We start from the raw sequence: 12,678 nt of genomic DNA on the forward strand, positions 1-12,678 counted from the left end.
CAAGTACACGTTCAAAGCCAAACTATCTGTTCAAACCCACGACTTCTGAGTGAAGCAGCAGGATTTGTTTTCATTTTTCTCTCAGTCCCTTCCATCCTGTTCATGTCAAGAGTAAAGATGGAGAAGGTACTGATTTATAATGGAAAACCATCACAGAGTCTGTTGTTTCAAAAAATGTTCAGTTTTCATGAATCCAAAAAAAAAATACTCTGGGAAATGAGAAAAAAATTATGAATCCTGTCAGGTCTAGAATTTGATCTTTGTAGCCAGTCTCAGTATTTCCTCAGAGCTTGTTACTGGACAAAGATGCAGATCAGCCCTGTGGGTTTATAATGGGGGATTTGACATGTTTTCGCATAATAAACTAGACAGTGGCTTTTTAGCTCAAGTATATTTATTCATAAATTTATTAGTGGTTCATTTTCTGTGTTCACAACATAACTTAGGTTGCACGACAAAAAAAAGGTATCTTGCTGCAAAAGTTTCCTGTGGGATGTAATGAAGTGAGATATAAAAAATGCTATTAAAACACAAAAAAATCAATCCCTTCAGCATCTACATAGTGGAGATTTAACAATCCACACTGCAAACGTGCTGAGCCAGGACTGAGAACCTGTTCATACTGCATTTTGGGTTTGGCTAGTGAGCAGTTATGGCACCTTCATTATGCCATTTCACTTCCTTGCATCCGAGCTTCAAAGAAGGGAGAAATTAGCCTTCATTTCATAAAGCACTGCCAGAGTTACACAAATCTCTAGCACTAAGAATTATCGCTATATTCCAAACAAACACATATACTTTTGAACCAACGAAAGAGCTGGTATATTGTACAACACTCAAGCTATGAAACATGCATGATTACTGGCACACTTTATTTTCTAACAAATAAACCAAGAGTTTTTTTAAATCAGACACAATTAACATGCATGAGATAAAAATGGGATGTGGAAATACAAGTATGCATTGGTTATGTAAGCATCCATTAAATTAATGTATAGTGCTGAATGGCATGGATTTTAAAAATAAGCACTGTAGAATCAGACAGCAGGGAAGTGAGATAAAGAAATGTTTCTGAAATTAAAGGTTTTAAGGTTTTCTGAACATCTTTAGTACCCCCAGCATTACTGAAACTGATACTCAGCAGCCTATCCTGCATTTTTATGAAGGATGCAGGGTTTTCCACCTGCAATTTTTCTTTATTATATAGCCTAGTACAGTGCTGACTAGAGAACTGATTATTCTTTAGGGGCTCACATGAAATGAGCAGGGATGTTCTTCTGGCTCCCAATAGTCAAAAGTCCACAGCACAGTTGTTATTTACCCAGTGCACAGCACACACCAGCATTTTCTGCATGCCAACTACTAAATCTAGCCTCTTGGACTCTGATGCCAGCATAACCAGTTTTGAACTCTACAGAGCTGGGAAAAGCTGTGTGTTCTGCAGGGATGCTGTTGGCAAACCTGTCTTCACAGTTTATCTTAGGTCTGCAAGATAGTTCTCACCATTATCATAAAGATGAGAGAATAAACTGCTGTATGATTCCTGTAATGTAAAGTGTTATGATTTGAAAAAGTGTCCTGAAATGTGTGACAGATATACAAACTTAGCTTGAAGCCCTGAAAAAGCCCTGAAAAGTTCCAGACAAGACTTCTGGGCACTCTGAAGAGGCTCAGGTTTACAGGGTTTATCACAGCAAAAGCCTCTCTGCCATTTGGTGAGGCCTCATGTCATCATCCCGGGGCCAGACCCAGAGGTCACCCCTCAGTATGTTCTGGGTGTGGGGATGGGCACTTGATGTGCCTTTTACAGAATCAATTGGGTTGGAAAGGACCTCTGAGACCATCGAGTCCAACCTAGGATTGAACACTCCCATGTCAACTACACCATGGCACTCTGTGCTGCATCCAGTCTCTTCTTAAATACCTTCAGTCTCTTCTTAAATACTCCACCACCTCCTCGGGCAGTCCATGCCAATCTCTAATCACCACTTCTGGCAAGAAATTCTTCCTAATGGCCAGCCTAAATCTCCCCTGGTGCTGCTTAAAACAATGTCCTCGCATCCTGTCAGTGGTTACCCGGGACAAGAGGCTGCTCCCGAGCTGGGAACAACTTGCTTTCAGGGAAAGTGACAGTGTTCCCCATGAGCCTCCTTTTGTGGGGCTAAACGCCCCCGGTTCCCCCAGCTGCTCCTCGTAGGCCTTTGTGCTCCAGACCTTCACCAGCCCTGCCGCGTCTCCAAAGCACTGCGTGAAACCACAGACGGCCCCCGCTCCAGCTGAACCATAACAACGTGCAGTTGCTTGGACCTCCAGAAAACACAGTCGCAGTTCAGCCGGCGACGTTTCTCAGGCGTGATTGGGCGGGTGTCCCTCGGCAGGAGGAGGAAAAGCACCCGCGCTCGGCCAGGCCCCTGCCGGAGTCCCGGCCCCGTGGGCGGTGCGGGGGCGGCCCCTTCCCGCCCGGCCTCCTCCGGCGCCGCCGCTCCCCCCACAGCTCCGGGTCCGGCTCCGCCATGGGCGCCGCTCTCCGCTCCCGTCTGCTGCCGCTGCTGCCGCTGCTGCTGCTGCTGCTGCTGGCGCCGTGGGGGCCGCGGGTGTCGGCGGCGCTGCGCTGGCCCGTGCCCTACAGGTGAGTGCCGTGCTCAGCCTGCGCTGCCGCGCCTCTCTGCGCGTTGGACCAGAAAGGCCTGGGAAGTTTCCCCTGTTGAGTGCCGGGGTGAGATCGAGCCTGACACGGTGTTTGGCGTGTTCGAGCCGTAGTTCGATCTCTCGGCAGCGGGAGGGGTTGGTGCCGCGGGAATGACTGCCCGCCTTTAAACACGCTCCTTAAACAAAAAGTCCTTTTGCCCGCGCAAAAAGTGGCAATGAGGGGATCAGGGTACGGTTTGTTGTGCTTTTAAATCTAACTTAACGTCATATTTCGTGACAAATGAGACGGTACAGAATCCCATTCGCTGCTCAGCGCTGCCTGAGCTCCAGAATTCCTGGTGGAGGAGGAGGCGGGAGGCTGCACGCTGTGGTGTGAAAATAGCGATAGAACTGGCTGTGCCGAGAAATGAGCCCCTTCAGAAGAAGAGCTACTCGTGATTGTTTGTTTTGTGCGGGTTTGCTGTTTGCAAAGGGAGTAGTTATCGATGTTTGACTTTGACTTAATAATGCACACCTGAAGTTTTGAGAGCCTATTGCATAATTCCCAATAGTTAAATTTGCGTCAGCTGGTGCCTGAAGGGGCTGATCTTGCAGTCACGAGTTGTTGGGATTTTCCAGCAAGTTCAGTAGTTACAAGACTGGGTCTTGGGATGCTCAGATTTGGAAAACAATCCTGTTGCTGTGAGATGCTCAGAAATGCGAGGTTTCAGTGTTTCTAAACATGCTTGTTACCTTGTCACATGCTAGGTGCAGTACAAGGAGTAATTGAAAATGTAGGGTGTGCAAACTAGAAACAGGACTTGTATGTGTGCTTGGCCTAAGTCTTTGTTTTTGTTTGTTTGTTTGTTTTTTCCCCCAGACATACTCGTTAGGGCTTGGGGATTGTTTTTCCCTTCTTTTTATCTTCTTCCCCATACCCGCCCCCCACCCCTCCCCCAACAAAATAAAGGCAGACATGCTGGAGTTCCCAGCAAGCCTAGGGAAGAAGTCACAGGGAAAATCAGTGACACCTCAGCTGAGCTGCTGGCTTTAGTATTGCTTAGGAAGTCCTGTGTCCTTGAGTCATCTCATGGGTGAGGTATTTGTGTCAGTAGCCCTGGGCAGCTGAGTGTGTTAGACTCTCAGGCTAAGCAGACAAGATCTGAACAAGTTGTGCATGCTAATTTTAATTTGTCTTGGTAACAGGAACATAGGAACCTTGTTTTAAGTGAAATACAGTGAGTGACTCTAAAGGAACTTGGAAGAAGAAGACTTGTTGCAGTGGGTTGACCTGGCTGGATGCCAAGTGCTCACCAACATCATTCCATCACTCCCCTCCACAACTGGCTGGGGAAAGAAAATACAGCTGAAGGTTCATGAACTGAGATAAGGACAGGGAGAGGTCACTCATCAAACACCATCACAGGCAAAACAGACTTAACTTTAGGATATTGACTGAATTTATTACTAACAAAATCGGAGCAGAATAATAGGATGTGAAATAAATCTTAAAAACACCTTTGCCTCATCCCTCTCTCCTTCCCCGGTTCTACCTCCTCTCCCTAGTGGTGCAGGAGATGGGGAATGGGGGTCACGGTCATTTCATCAGATGCTGCTCCTGCCGCTGCTCAGGGAGAGAAGTCCTTCCCCTACTCCAGTGTGGGGTCCCTTCCACAGGAGACAGTTTTCCATGAACTTCTCCAACACGAGTCCATCCCACAGGCAGTAGTTCTTCATGAACTGCTCCAACGTTGGTCATTCTTCCCTGCAGTCCTTCAGGCACGGTCTGCTCCGACATGGATGCCCCAGAGTGTCACAAGTTTACCAGGAAGCCTGCTCCAGCATGGGCTCCTCTCTTCATAGTTCAGCAACCTCCTCTGTGGGTTCAAAGTGTTCTTTAAAGCATCCACCTGCTTCAGTGTGGATTTGTTCCATGGGCTGCTGGGGAATCTCAGCTCCAGCACCTAGAGCTCCTGCTCTGCCTTCTTCACTGACCTTGGTGTCTGCAGGGCTGTGCCTCTCACATAGTTCTAATCCTGCTCTTCTCTGGCCACAATTACATCGGTACTATAACCTTTTTTTAACTTCTTAAATCTTTTATCACAAAGGTGTCTAAATTAGCATAGAAGGATTAATTATTTTTCTGATGCTGGCAATACTGTTGAGTCAAAATAGCTTCATTTGGGAACCTATTACTGTAGAATAGCAAGAACAAACTGGTCAATCCCCATGCAAATACATTGCCAGGAGAATGTTTTTGAGACAGATCTCAACCTATCCTTTACCCAGTGTCTGTATCTCTGATCTTGTATGTCACCCTTTGTAATCCACATTGTTTCCACTCCTTCACAATCAGTACAACATGACTTCATTTGTGAACCTCAAGTCCCAAAGTGCTGTTCCTGCAGATGTGCACCCCAGCAGCCTTATGAACTTGTGTGCTCCAAGTGCTGCAGTGCCTGGGTCACAGATTCTGTCTTTGGGGGTGCTGGACACGTAAGCTGTCCCCTCAGGAGGCTGTGCCAGTTACTGCAGCTGCCAAGCAGTGCTTGTCATTCTCTGTGCTTCTTTTTCTCAACACAGGCGCTTTGATTACCGTCCAAAGACCGATCCTTACTGCCAAGCTCGCTACACCTTCTGCCCCACGGGCTCTGCCATTCCAGTGATGAAGGAAGAGGACGTCATTGAAGTGTATCGATTACAGGCTCCAGTATGGGAGTTCAAGTATGGGGACCTACTGGGACATTTGGTAAGGTGATGTTTTTAACAAAGTTACAGTGACAAATTCAGCTGAATTTAAGAGCAGGTGTCAAGAATGGGAGCTGTAAGGTTAAGATATGCTTGTATGGAAGAATATTAGAGCACACAAGCTAGGCTATCTGTAGGAAGGAATTGTTATCTCAGTTGTTAACTAAATTTGGATTTATGTTTTTATTATACAACTTTTAGATGAAGTATTTCTCTCATTAGTTTTATGGCATTCATTAGCAAGATCTGTTTTTGGTAACTTTGTTCCGCTTATTATTTCTCTGATACCCTCGTGAAATATGAATCCCTTTTTGAAGGATTCAAAAGTTAGCTTGAGTATTCAAAAGTTAGCTTGAGTCTTGGTAATGAGCTCTCATCAAGTATCTGCCTCCAAGTGACAGAATTTACAATGGATGGATAGACAACCACTGAGACAGCATGATGCTCTGATAAATGTGTGTCAGATGATACAAGAATTCCCTCTCCTCTTCTCACCCTGTTACAGAACAGCTCCTGAGCATCTTAGCTTCTGTACAGGTCAGGCTGAAGTTGTTATGAAATCAAACTTTTGGCGGTCTGGTTCTTTTTTTTTTTAAATTTATTTTCCAGAAAATTATGCATGATGCTGTTGGTTTCAAGAGCTCTCTAACAGGCAAAAACTACACAATGGAGTGGTATGAGCTCTTCCAGCTTGGGAACTGCACATTTCCACATCTGCGGCCTGGCATGGATGCACCGTTCTGGTGTAACCAGGGAGCTGCCTGCTTTTATGAAGGAATAGATGACGCACACTGGAAAGCAAATGGAACTTTGGTTCATGTGACCACAATATCAGGTAGATTTTAAATGCTTTGGATAATGTTAATACAAAATATAGTAAGTAAGCCTTGTCTTTTGTAAAGCAATGTCTTTTAATTTATATTCTGTAGGTTATTTGCAGTGTTAGTCAGTGATGCTAATTTCAAACACTTGAATACAGAAAGTGGCATGAGGCTGCTGCCTTTGAACAACTCACACTGGAGAGTTGTTAAGTGAGAGTCATTTGGTGTTGCTGTACAAAAACACTTGAGTCTCTTGAATGTAAAAATAGCAAAATGGCTTCTACAGAGTCATTATGGACTCTTTTCACATGGCCTCACCAAAACAACATCATCTATTGTGAAGTGGCAGATGACTGCTGAGATAGAAAAACTGTTGAAAACATGTTCATTACTGAGCAAGCAAATAAGGCATATTTAGAAACAATCTCAAAGATATAAAAATATTAATCTCTATCTCCCTCATTGTGTGTCCTAAAAACTGTGAAAATGTTCCCAGTAATAGGTCTTTGTCATATGTTATAGAACAAACCTAGGCCTTACACCTCAAAGTATATAGGTGATCACCAGAAGAGTTTCCTGGTATATACTGATCACTGCAATCCTAAAATAAAAAGGTCATTCAAATAAATCTGATTGATTGCTCTAGCAATAGAGTGAATGACTTACAAAAAAAGTTCACTGAGGACTTGGAGAGACAAGTTTTGTGTGACCAAAATCACTTAGTTTCTGAAGTTGGTGTAGTGTGCAAGACATGATGGAGAGTCAGCTTGCAGCTCGTGTGACATGGTGCTTTGTGTGTGCCCACTTCCACCCTTAGCAGCTTTGCTGGCCTCAGTCTCTGCATAATCTATCCAGTGCTGCTAAGAAATTCTAGCCAGTTCTTTAAACAAGGAAGTAAAGTGGAGCTGCTTTCCTGTGAGTTTGTAGCTCATGACTGAAGTATTTGATGCCTGATACAGCTGGATTCTTTTGTATGAATACCAAGTTAAAATTTTTCATACAGCTGGGGGAACTTGTCATAGTCCCTCTCTCTGGATTATTTGATGCCCAAGAAAGGTGATGCTACACGGGTGTCTCATGGAGGCATTGTTACAGTCCTCCTCGCCTCTCTCGCTTTTCATTTCCATGAAACTTCTAAGGATGTAGCATCTCTGAGAGTTTTCAGTTGTCTGAATTTTACAATAACTTTCAGATTTCTACTCAAAGAGGGGGAGTGGATGCAAGCACAGATGAACAGCATCCCTTGCTCCCTCCAGAGAGCTGGCAAAAAGCATCACATCTTGGTGGTCTTACCTCCCACTCATAGTTTGACTCAATTCAGCTTTGCCAGCTGCAGAGCTGCTAAATCAGCAGGGTGTCTCAGTCTGCATCTCTTTTGTAAAGAGACGTGAATATTTCTGCTCTGATTTTTTTTGGATTTAGTTAAAACTCGAAGTGCAGAGATGTGTGTTGGTCTGGTGAGCATTTTGCCAGCATCTCTTGTACACTGTACTACCTCTGCCCTGCTTGTCTGCATGGATAAAGCAAAATGAGAAGTGTCACAGTTCTCTGATGTTTGAATGTTCTGGCATAGTAGCAGAAAAAGGATCAGAAAAAGGAACCACAGTTTATATAACCTGCACATAAATGTAGTTTATTCAGTGGGTTATCTCTTGCCCCTCCAACCTAAGCCTTGTGTCTGTGTATGGTGGGTGTAGTGTAGGTAAACTTTTGCAGGGGAAGCCAGTGAACCTTGAAATAGATGGAAAATATTTTGAATCTGGGATTTGTTACCTCATCTCTGCAATACTTATTTTCATCTCTTACAGGAACCATGTTTAATGCAATGGCACAATGGGTAAAATATGACAATGAGACTGGCATTTACTACGAGACCTGGACAGTTCAAGCAAGTCCTGACAAGAAGTCAACAGTGTGGTTTGACTCTTATGAGTGCTCCAAGTTTATACTGAGAACCTACCAGAAGCTAGCTGACTTAGGAGCTGTATTTAAGAAGATACAAACAAACTATACAAGCATAATTTTATTCAGTGGAGAACCTATTTATTTGGGGAATGAAACATCTATTTTTGGACCACAAGGAAACAAGACACTGGCGGCAGCTATAAGAGACTTCTACAGTCCATTTAAACCTCATCAGAGTGTCAGAGAGTTCTTTGTGGATCTTTTCAAAATAATTGATCGTGTTATCTTGAATCATCAGTTTTACCTCTTCTACAACTTGGAATACTGGTTTTTACCTATGAAGTCCCCTTATCTCAAAATAATTTATGAAGAGGTCCCTTTGCCTGTTGGAAGCAAAGCATCCTTTGGTGTATGACTGCCTACTGAAGAACAGAACTTGCCTTTAGGCAGGATATTCTTAAGGATTTTGGAGCACTACCATGATGGTGTTAAAGGGTTGTAGGTTTCACTGCTGACTGTAAAATATTGTGTAAGGAAGGCTTTGCTGTACCAGGTGAAAGACTCTGCATTTGTTTCCTTACTACCTGTATAACACATTCATGAAAGCCTCAGCATCTCTGACCTGGCTGGCTTCCGTGTAACCGTGGCTCCCTGCTGCCTGAAGGGAGACTGCAGTGGCTCCTCTGGCTGAGCTCTGCAGTGCCAGAGGGGGAATGGGGAGGCAGCTGCCTGCTCTGGGCTCAGGTGCTCTCCACATGCATGCCCACGTGGCAGCAGATGGCACCTGGCCACCAAGAGAGGTGGGACACAAGCAACAAGGACTAACTCGCTCAACATGAGTGTCTTGATGTATCCAGTTCCCTCAACATGTGCCTTACTCTGATGTTCTGTAGTTCTTTGGTTTGTACAGCTGGGACCTATGAACTATTCTCTGTTGTTCTGGGGCAGTGAATGACTGGAGGATGGCATGGGGGATGCTTTTTCACCACTTTGCTTCCTTCAACTCCACTGTAAACACAATACACACAGATGGCTCTTCTTCAGTTTCATGTGTGTTCTGTGGCACAGATAAAAGCCAAACTGCCTGTTTTGATGGTGACATGCATAACTGCAGTGTTCTACCAGTCTACTCTCGTAAAGTCTACTTGAGGCTTTCAGTTTCATAGAACTCGTGTATATTCCTTCCAAATTCTTTAAAAAAGCATAGAAATCTTGTTATGAAGGAAGTAATGACAGCTTGTGGGGCATTGGATGTTGGAGTTAAAAATCCATGCTTGTCACAGGGCTACCTCTAAAATGTGACTGCAGCCTCTTGCTGGCAGTGATATTTGCATTTGTGGTGCTGTGCTGTCCTTGAGCCTGTTCCAGGCTCAGCCTAGGGCACCTTGGCAACTAGTTAGTTCCCTTTAAACCCAAGGGACCGAGGCCAGAGGAAGGCTGGCTTTCTGGAAACTACTGAGGTGCCTGCACACAGAAAAAACATAGCTGCAGCAATGTAATCATCTCCAAGTGTTCACTGCTCACTTAAATGTTGTTTTTAAAACTAGCTGTGGAATGAATAGTGCTCCTGCGGAGGTTATTGCTGTCTTGTGGCCAAGCAGGAAGACAGGAACCCAACTCTGCAGTTTCATTTGGCTTGAGCCAAGCTAATAAGCCTGCTGCAGCCAGAGAGGAGAGTACACAGTGCTTGGATTCAAATAATAAGAATGGCAAAAATTACCCTTGTATTCAGAAAGTCACTAGAATTATTTGAATTGCATTATCATGTAACAGGATGAGTGTGAGAGGTAATGGGAGAGGAATGAGGGGATGAGCACACCTCTCTTCAAGCTGTACTTCCACTGTTAGGTGAAACTTCCATCTTTTGCCTTAGACTGAAAGACTTGAGTCTTTTTAGCCAAAGTCACAGGGCTTTGTGACCAAACTCAGCTTTGGATTAAGATACTGTCATAGTTTCACCCCAGCCAGCAACCAAGTGCCACTTAGCACCACCAGGAAGGTAATCCAGGAGGCTCTAGGGAAGTCAGAGGGGCTGCAACAAGCCTGTCTACGGAAGTTACATTCTCACTGATGCATGTTTTTATGACTTTGAAACCAAATGTTGCTTGTCTTCCCAGGAAAAAGCCTCAACATCACAAACCAGTGTTTGAAGCTCTGAAGGGGAAATAGGATCACAGAACCAAGTCCCCAGTTCACACTGCCAGTGGTGTGGGGATCCCTCCATGCAGCCACGTGTGTCTCTCTCACACTTTGACTACCCTCAGTCTAAAGGTACCAATTGTCAATGCAGGAGTTTCTCTTTATATAACATACATGAGCTCCTTCTGAGGCCAGTATTTATTCCTTCTGGGCACAGGGGTTGGAGAGAACTCTTACTTTCTTTGCTTCTCTCAACTGAGGGGTGGTTTGTGTGTTAATTGTTCAGACTGAATGCACAGCTGGGTGGGAATAAACTCCACCAGTACAAACTGCAGCCCTGAAAGAGGTGCTGCTGTTGCAGTTAAACTGGAATCACTGCACCAGAATGAGTTGTTGAGTGCAGTGCTCGTTTGTAGGCAGAATCTAGAATCCTTGAGTTAGGCCTACAGAGTTAGATCCAAAAAAATAGGAGATGAATAAGCTAATTCTGCAAAGTTTAGACAAGTCCAGAACAGATCCATAAAAATGACACTTTTATAACTTAAAAAGGAAGTGTAAGATGTCACAAACAGCTTCTGTGTACCTGATGATGTTTGTGACTGAAGACCACCTATTCACCTCAAACATTTAAGGATGGCCTCTGCCTTGAAGTCACACAGGGAGCAGAAACAGGTAGGATCTCACCTGACTGCACTCACAGCCAGGTGGTATTAGCATGTTCCCAACAGCAGGAACCAGGGGACTGTCCAAACTGCCAGGCTCAAGGATAAGCCTGGCATTGTGTCACTGTCACGCACACTTTGAATACTTCAAAGACTTGTTCATCACTATAGACTGTGCTTGGTTCTGCTCCCTGCTCTCACACATGTTGCACTTGAGGGCAAAAATATACAATCATGTTGTGCTACAGCAATTTCCAAGTCTGCAGAGTGGTCTTGTGCAAAACTGCTGCACTGCCACACCCATGGGCCGCAAGCCACTCTTCATTCCAGGAGGGTTCTCCAGTAAAGCAGATCCTGGCTCATCATCCGTCAAGGTCACATGGAGTGTGCTGCTCCCGTTTCCCAAAGGGCCGATTTAAAAATCGCTGGTACTAATGCTCTCTGCCTTCCCCCTCACAAAGCCACCCACAGATATTCTGGATTAGGGGAGCTGCTGCTTTCAATATCATTATTTGTAACCACTTGGATTCAGAGGTAAGATTTTTCACTGCACACATTAATTCCTACCCAAAACTGAACCAACACTGTTACTCTGAAAATAAGAAATAAAGATGAACTCGGGGAAAAGTGATACATCTGTGACACTCATGTTCATGTTTCTAGTGAACTTTGGGAGTCTATGGTACTCTTTACTACTTGTGCAATGATTTTTCTGTATTTACAGTTCATTTGTTTCAACATGTAGAAAGCAAGATAAGATGTACAGAATTGGCTCAAAAATGCTGTAGGATTGCCTGGCAAGTTTATGTTCTAGCTGGATTATTTGAACAAAGGATGCAGTAATTGATTCAAGGTATAAAAACTGCTGACCTCTACCGGAAGAGAGAGAGAACTGCTTTTAAGCAGTTTTTTTGTGCTGAACATTTTAATAACCAGTATAACTTGGTGTTGCATTCAGGAAGGACCTTCTGAAGTTGGTGCAACAACACAGCCTTCTCAGAGCCGGCCAGTTACCGTGCTGGGGAAGCAGTTCTGCTACAGCCAACCCTGCCACCCTTCAGCTCCCAGTCTGTTCCTCACACCAGGGCCTGACACAGCCTCTCTGAGCAGCAGAACGCAGAGTTCCACAGGTGTGAATTCCAGGAGTGGGATCTGGTACTGAGGCTGTGCCTTGCCTTTAGTCAGTTATTCCCACTACCAACACCTTGGTGACTCACCTTGCTAGCATCAGGACACCTGCAGTCAAGGTCCAAAGAGGTACCTGTACCTTTCTCGTACAGGTAGTTCTGGGAGTCAGGTTATGAAAGACACAGAGCTTTTTTACTTTTACGGACTGAATATATTGACACTTTTGTACAAATAAAAGCAAATTATAGTATTACATTAATTTAACAAATTCTAATACAAAACCCGCGTATTTCGTAAAATGCAATTTTTAAATCAAAGCTCTACAGGAACATACAACTCCCCTATAAAGATGTCCAGTCTGCTGAGCATTGTTTGCTCAAAATAGAGTTATGAACTTAAATACACTCATAAGTGTATTACACTAAATTATACATTTGGATAAACATGAAGGAAATCAGAGATGAAGGAAATCTACTTGCTACCAGAAGGGGCTGTACAGCTCAAGTGAGAAGCAGCCGCCAGCTAAGCTCAACCCAGCCTGCAGGGGCAGCTGGGCCTTGCTGAGGGCTGACCACATCTCTCAAACATGCAGCTGTCTGGGCAACACTTCAGCGTTACCATCAGTAACCTCACAGAGAAAGTAACTG

At 44.4% G+C, this 12,678-nt stretch overlaps 1 protein-coding gene across 1 annotated transcript; it reads left to right on the top strand.

Moving 5' to 3' along the window:
- The first annotated feature begins 2,439 nt into the window (after positions 1-2,439).
- Positions 2,440-9,145, top strand: CLN5 (CLN5 intracellular trafficking protein). The gene is made up of 4 exons (XM_063392248.1): positions 2,440-2,629; positions 5,212-5,377; positions 5,986-6,211; positions 8,006-9,145. The coding sequence occupies exons 1-4, from the start codon at positions 2,514-2,516 to the stop codon at positions 8,515-8,517; spliced, it is 1,020 nt and encodes a 339-aa protein (XP_063248318.1). The 5' UTR covers positions 2,440-2,513; the 3' UTR covers positions 8,518-9,145.
- Positions 9,146-12,678: the final 3,533 nt, after the last annotated feature.

Source organism: Prinia subflava, chromosome 3 (assembly GCF_021018805.1).
Source record: "Prinia subflava isolate CZ2003 ecotype Zambia chromosome 3, Cam_Psub_1.2, whole genome shotgun sequence".
NCBI classification, from domain to species: Eukaryota; Metazoa; Chordata; class Aves; order Passeriformes; family Cisticolidae; genus Prinia; species Prinia subflava.

Coding starts and splice junctions, on each gene's coding strand:
- CLN5 (XM_063392248.1), top strand. CDS start 2,514: ATGGGCGCCGCTCTCCGCTCCCGTCTGCTGCCGCTGCTGCCGCTGCTG. Junction 2,630..5,211: donor CGCTGGCCCGTGCCCTACAG/GTGAGTGCCGTG, acceptor TTCTCAACACAG/GCGCTTTGATTACCGTCCAA. Junction 5,378..5,985: donor GGGACCTACTGGGACATTTG/GTAAGGTGATGT, acceptor TTTATTTTCCAG/AAAATTATGCATGATGCTGT.